General features: G+C 41.6%; 1 protein-coding gene across 3 annotated transcripts in view; it reads right to left on the reverse strand.

Annotated features, from left to right (window-relative positions):
• Nucleotides 1-381: 381 nt before the first annotated feature.
• The window catches only part of LRRC7 (leucine rich repeat containing 7), a 290,296-nt gene continuing 283,768 nt past the window's right edge, over nt 382-6,909 (reverse strand). For 2 of the 3 annotated variants that reach the window (XM_019528410.1, XM_019528409.1), the window contains one exon: nt 382-673. In XM_019528410.1, coding sequence (XP_019383955.1) covers nt 566-673 — 108 coding nt within the window. In that variant the 3' untranslated portion in view covers nt 382-565. The remainder of the gene's footprint in view (nt 674-6,909) is intronic. The other variant, XM_019528408.1, reaches the window with a different exon arrangement.

A 6,909-nucleotide genomic window follows, 5' to 3' on the forward strand; every position in this document is an offset into this window, starting at 1 on the left:
ATGGAGCCAGCTCTAAATACTGTATATATACAGTTATTTCCATAAGGCATAGTATATATTTGCATTGAAAATAAATCAACATACTACATTTAATTTGAATATATACTTTCTTAGAGGTGTCTATGAAAATATTTTTCTCTATACTTGTTTGTTGTGAATCATGATAGAAATATCTTATGGGAATTACAACTCAATATATTTTCCTTTATAAAGGCATATACAACTTTGAGGCAGTGTTTTTGATGGACAGCAGAATTCATAGAGAGCTTGTGTGTGCTTCTGTGTTCTGAAATTGTATGAAATCCACTTTGAGAAGTAATTTGATTAAAAAAACCTGCACCAATGCACAGCCAGAGGCTGACAATTAAAACTGATACATAATCACATGACCAACATATTTATAGTTAGCATTTTTCAAGATGATCAGTACTAACATATAATATTATACATTTGGCACTAATGTTTGCCATTGGTCCAGCAATTGGCAAAATTTGTTTCCTATGTATAAATTTCTGTTTGAACATTAGGTCTGGCTAGACATATGTTTACTATTTATAAAAAATATTTAGACAGTAAGCTCACGTTGAATAACTAGGTCTACTGTATTCTGGAAACTCTTCAGTAGTAATACTGCTTTCTCGTGTTCCATATGTACAAAACTGTGTCCATTCGCCTGTAAGACACAAACAAAAACAGGAAAATCAAATGAAATGCTATTTAGAATTTTTCTTCTTTTTTCAGACGCTTGAAATTGAAGTTAAGGATCACAGCGCTTCGAAAATTACTAATAATGCTGGAAGACTTGTGTTTACCTTGATTGATAGACTATGCGATTCTGTATCTTACAAAGAGCAACAGTAAAACTCAAAGGAAATATGTTTAATGTAGCAGTTTGTGTTTTATTTTTTAATAAGTGCCAGGCATGTGCTCACTCTATCCATACTATGTTACAGATGGCACTCACCAAGGCTTAGATCCTCAAGAGTGCTTAGGTGTCTAAAGAAGCAGATGATGTCTAGCTGATGGCCTCAGGCACCTCCTGATAGCCTCAAAACTGCTAGTCAGCTGTTGTCTAATCCCTAGGTCAAGACAAAGCCTCAGAGGATTGAATCGGGATTCTCAAAATGTACTAGACGGATACTATCTCATCACTAGATTGATACCATCCCATTAAACTAGAAGGATACAATCTGATCAGGCTATGTTTGAGGTTGACACATCCACCTGTAGAGAACTGGGTGCTTACAGGAGTCACCTGAAATTTGAGATACCAAGGTTGTAATCCCTACTCTTCTGATTTGGAGCAGGGACTTCAGTCAGGTCTCCTATATTCTGAGCCAAATCACTGAGCTGTTTGGGGTTGGGTTGGGTGTCTCTTTCTTCTTTGTTGCAGGTATTCCTCTTTGTATTAAATAATTTAAAACTTACTGGGCCAGAGACAATATGAAAGAAAGAGGGGCTGACTCAACAGCCCAATCATTAGGATATACCATAAATGTGGGAGACTGAAGTTCAAATCCCTATGCCAATAATTATTATACAGATTAAAATATTATCCATGAGGGAGACCCACCACAGACTCTGCACAGCCTAGTGACTAGGGCACTCCTGTGTGTTGTGGGTTAAAGTCTTTGCACCAAATCAAGCAGTCGGGATTTGAACTAGGGTTGGGTATTTGACCAGTCAAATAAAGTTTGGTCAATTGGCTAGTCAAATATTGGTCAAAAACTGTAAAAAAAACTGCCAATAAGTCCAAATAATATATAGAAAAAGCATACATTTTCTATTAAGAAATGTATCATAAACAAGAAAAAAAAATCATATTTCTGTCAAAACTATAAAAAAAATGTAGTTTTTTTTGGTAAAATTGCTATAATCTTTTACCTGTCCAAAAATATGCAGTCAATTGACAATATTTGACCAGTCAATTGATCGACTTGCCAGCCCTAATTTGAACCCATGAACTCCCACATATAGAGTATTCTAACCACTAGTCTGTTGGTTAGACCTATTGGCAGCATACCTACTGTTGGCTATGGTGTAGGGCTCTTTGCACATTGTTTCAACTGTGGGATGGGGTATGTGCTTGTATGCAAATGGGACTGAAATGCCTAACTCCAGGAAAAGGTACATAGCTCAGCATCCTGAGCACAAGGAGTCATCTCTCTCACTAGAGTTCTCACATTTTCTTTGATTTTATTAATCACTTAACCATTCCTCTTTTCTCTGCATTTCACTTCCAGGTGCTTTGGCAGCCATTTTCTGAGCCAGTCCCAGAATCATCCCCTTGGACTTCATGAGAAGAGGGGTGTGTGACTTGAGGCTGAACAGAACATTCTACTTGGAAGCAGAGTGCCTAGGAATTAGGAATGCTTATGTGGATCTAGCCCTGAATTTCCCCATAAGAATAAAGCCACATTCACTACTTGACATGCAGAGCCTTGCTAACCACAAGTAGCAACACAAACATGAACAAAGGGAGCTGATGCATAGTTCTTCCTTTTTTCACAATTACAATGCCCAGGACAATCTTGCTGCAAATTCTTAACACAACAGACTATTTGTTTTCCTCCTTTCAGGACACAATACTGACTTCTTGACATAATTTGTTGCCAGCGACTGTGCAAGCACGATGTGCAATTCTATATATCATTTCGTTAGTGCTAATTTTTCAAGTACATAGCAATCCCTGACCATTGATTACAGATGCAGTTATCAAGCTGGTTAGTATGGGGATCCATTTTTTATTGTTATCAGTTTATTGTTTTTCATTTTGTTGAGCATTTTGAAGTTTGAAACATGCCACTAATTCCAAAAAAAGAAACTGTTGAATGTGAGAGGGGCTGCAAATGATGAAGCAGCTGTATACTGGTCCAGCCAAGACAGGATCCCCATTGTCTTCAACAAGTGAAAGATCAGTCCCCCCTAAGTAAGGGGATTACACAGAAGAGTTCATTTTATTCTGTTGTTTGTAATGCATGAAGAATACCTGACCTCTAAGGCAGCAGTGTTGTTGAAATTTCATAGAATAAGTGTAACCACAAGGCACTATAGCCACACCCACTCACAAGCTACCCTAAGCCCAGGGTACTTTGGGTCAACACTAGCCACTAGAGAATTTCTTTAACCATCATGTCTTTCCCAGGATGCCAGACCATCAACTTTACAGTTCCAAAATAGCCTAAAGAATTCACAAGTGTAGAAAAAAATCTTTTTAGTGAGCATTAGATAAACAACACGCAAGAATCCTCTATTGTTTTCAGCCAATGCACCATATCAATTTCTCTGATATTAGATCATTGTACATATTTGCACACTGCATAGCCATTTATTTATAATTCCTAGACCATATGTATATATTACAATGAATTTAAAACTGAGAGTATCAGTAAATACAGTTGAAAAGGGGGGATGGTATAATGATGTCTAAATCTCCAGGAAATAGTTAAGATTAAACTTAAATCCAAATATATAAAATTACAGCTATGTACAGCAAGGACACTCAAGCAACCCTGACTCCACTCTGCAAAAATCATACAATTAAGATTACTGCATTTTGGTGTTTGTTGTCCCAAATTAAATGGATGCTTTATGGCAAAATAGTTTTCCTTTTCTTCCCTGAAATCACCATAGATGTTTAGTGAGAGGTCTCTGGCCCCATTTTGAAGGGATGGATAAAAAGGGGTCTTTAAAACAGCCAACCCAGCCCAGGAGTCCTGCCCCTACTAAGTTATATAAGCACAGATCCAAGAAGTACTAGGCAGAAGGGTCCTGGCAGTGGAGCTTCTTTTGGCTAAAGCTGAGGCAATGTCAACCCTGGATGCAGTGAAAATGAGTAGGTCTTGGGAAGCACTAGAGCTGGCGAAAGCCCAGCAGTAAGACTGAATGAGCCTGGAGGCAACCAGATAACAAGAGCCTGCATCAAGGAGTATGGGGTGACTGGAAGGGGAGCAGGAAGGCTGCAGTTAGGAAGCAGAAGGAGGGGACTCTTTGCTGGGTTTTGTAGCTAATTGGAGAAAGTAAACTGTATAGCTATTGTCCATATTTGGGGGCTGGTTTTCTCATGGTGGGGAGGGGGGAAAGTGAGGCTGTTGGATTGCTTTGGAGTGAGACATACGGGGCAGTCCTGGCAAGTCAGCTTTTTGGATTATTTCAGGTGAACTAGCCAGTTGAACTACTTTGCCATTTAGACCTTTCCTGTGAGCATACCATTTAAACTATCAGAGGGTGGAGGATGCCCCACTGAGAAGGCAGATGCTAGTCAAGGCCAAGGGCCCAGAAAAGAGGCAGCCAGCATGATTGCAAATAAAACAGCAGCATTTTCTGACAAATGTTTGGTGTTCCTGTGTTTTTAGCCTCACCACAATGTTTTTCCTTAAGAGATGTAAAAGTGCAGGGGGTGGGGTGGCGGGGTCCAATCCACCAGCCTCCAGTGCCAGCTGAAGAAACCCCAGACCGAACTTTCTCTGTTACCATCCCCCACCTTCCATTCTGAAGACAGAGCAGGGCTGGGAGGGGGAGGGATGGGGCGAGGGGAGAGTAGCTACAGACTTGCAGCCATTCCAAATTGCAGCTGAATCCCCCAACCCCCAGGATTCAACAGCAAACATCTGTTGCGTCTGGGAGGTCACTGTAACTCATAGCACTTCCTGCAAAGCGCTATGAGTTACAGTGGGGAGCTGCACTTCTGTTTGACCCTTTTCCGTTTCCCATCATTTTCCTACCAAGCTAATAAAAAGTTAATGACAACCTTTAAAAGGAGGGTTTTTTGAAGAGAAAGCATGTTTACTCATGAGTCCTATCAAATAGTGTGCATGTTATTGCAGGGTTCTGACACACTTTACACAGGACAGCTGAATTTGCTCCTTCATTACAAGCAAATCTCCCTTTTATTAACCCAGACACATTCTAAACATGCTCTACAACAGATTACATTATGCAATATTGCTTCAGTTCAGAAGACCAGCTCAGAAAAGGGATCAGGAAGTAACTCCTTCTTCAGGTGAACTCATTGCCATTTTTACCATTTTTAAGGGAAAAAACCTGTATCAATACTAACATATTGCTAGGCTTGCCACATATCCATTCCAAGTTTGGTGAGCAGAATTTAAGGCAATCACTAGGTGATGAAATCTGAAAAAGGAAAGCATAGTGGCTGGGTTCTGGATACTTTGCCACTATATTATTACTAATATAGTGTGTTTGGGGCTGAACAAACATTCAAGAATTCGCACCTCAAGGTTCTTGCAACTGAACTTGGACTCTGACAATACAGAACAATCAGCCATACATAACAATCCAGATTGCTGGTAAGTGAATATTATGATTTATTGTAATTGATTTTTGGTCAGGTGATTTAGCAGCATTTAGCGTGGGGGTGAAGCTACCTCAATCCAAACTTAATCTCTATGGTGGAATTTTAGCCCAGTCTGGCACCTGGCTGTTTGTTACTATTTAAAGCATATACCTAGATTAGGTATCTGTTAGCTCACAGAAGCTGGATTAGTTGCATTTTGCAGCACTCTCTCTCAAGGTGACTTCATACTATAGATCACACAACCATCACCTGACCATCAAGTGCTATCATAGTTACATAGTTTCTAGGGTCGGAAGAGACCTGAGTAGATCATCCAGTCCGACCACCTGCCATGGCAGGAAAGAGTACTGGGGTCAAACAACCCCAGCAAGGTGTACATCTAGCCTCCCCTTAAAGACCCCCAGGGTAGGAGCCAGCACCACTTCTCCTGGAGGTTGGTTCCAGATCCTAGCCACCCTGACCGTGAAGTAGTGCCTCCTGATATCTAGCCTAAATCTACCCTCTGCCAGCTTGTAACTGTTATTCCTGGTCACCCCTGGCAGTGCTCGGGGGAACAGGGACTTCCCCAGTGCCTGCTGATCCCCCCCAACTAGTTTGTAACAGGCCACCAGATCCCCCCTCAGCCTTCTCTTGTGGAGGCTGAACAGGTTCAGGTCCTGTAGCCTCTCCTCATAAGGCCTGCCCTGCTGCCCCCTGATCATGTGAGTGGCCCTCCTCTGGACCCTCTCCACGTTGTCCACATCCCTCTTGAAGTGCGGCACCCAGAACTGGACGCAGTACTCCAGCTGCGGCCTGACCAGTGCTGCATTGAGGGGGAGGATCACCTCCTTGGACCTGCTTGAGATGCATCTGTGGATTGGCCTTCCTGACTGCATCCCCACACTGCCGGCCCATGTTCACCTTGGAGTCAGCGATGACTCCAAGATCCTTTTCCGCCTCTGTACTGAACCTGGGCCAAGAAGATGCTCAGCAGTTGTAAGTCTTGTGGATTGTGGATGGTATTTTTAAAGAAGCCTCAAAGACAGTGGTTCTCAACCTCATTGGACTCAACGCACCTGCTGGAGAATGCTAGCTTTTAGCTTTCACTTGCTTTTTGAGTATGGTAAAATTACAGAGCAATGCTTCTACTGTGAACTAGTTGGAAAAGTTTGAACACTATCCTATTCCTGGGTTTATCTTGTGAATCATGTTTGCACACCTAACACTACTAAAACTGCATGGCACCTTAAAAACGATCTCAAGGAGGCTAAGGGTGCAATGTTATCCTTGTTGAGATTCACTGCTCGAGGGTCATCCAAATTCCTCAGAAATTAAATAGGAATTCGGTGCCTGAATCCCTTATGGTCCTTCAAGAACCCAGCCTAAATGGACACTGAATTAGCCAAGGAACAATGATGTTCAGGTTAACTCTTCTTTTCTTTTCTTTTCCACCCAAATAAGCAGAGGAATGTGGAACATTGTTGTGAAGTGCAGTGTAGAATCATATTCTGAACCTCTTCTAGGGCTGGTAAAGTTTACGCCTCATCCATCTACCTCCAGAAGCTACACTGGACTCCTCATTGAACAAGGGTGGACATGGACCCTCTTTGCAT

Source organism: Gavialis gangeticus, unplaced genomic scaffold (assembly GCF_001723915.1).
Source record: "Gavialis gangeticus isolate Ggan-Ray unplaced genomic scaffold, GavGan_comp1, whole genome shotgun sequence".
NCBI classification, from domain to species: Eukaryota; Metazoa; Chordata; order Crocodylia; family Gavialidae; genus Gavialis; species Gavialis gangeticus.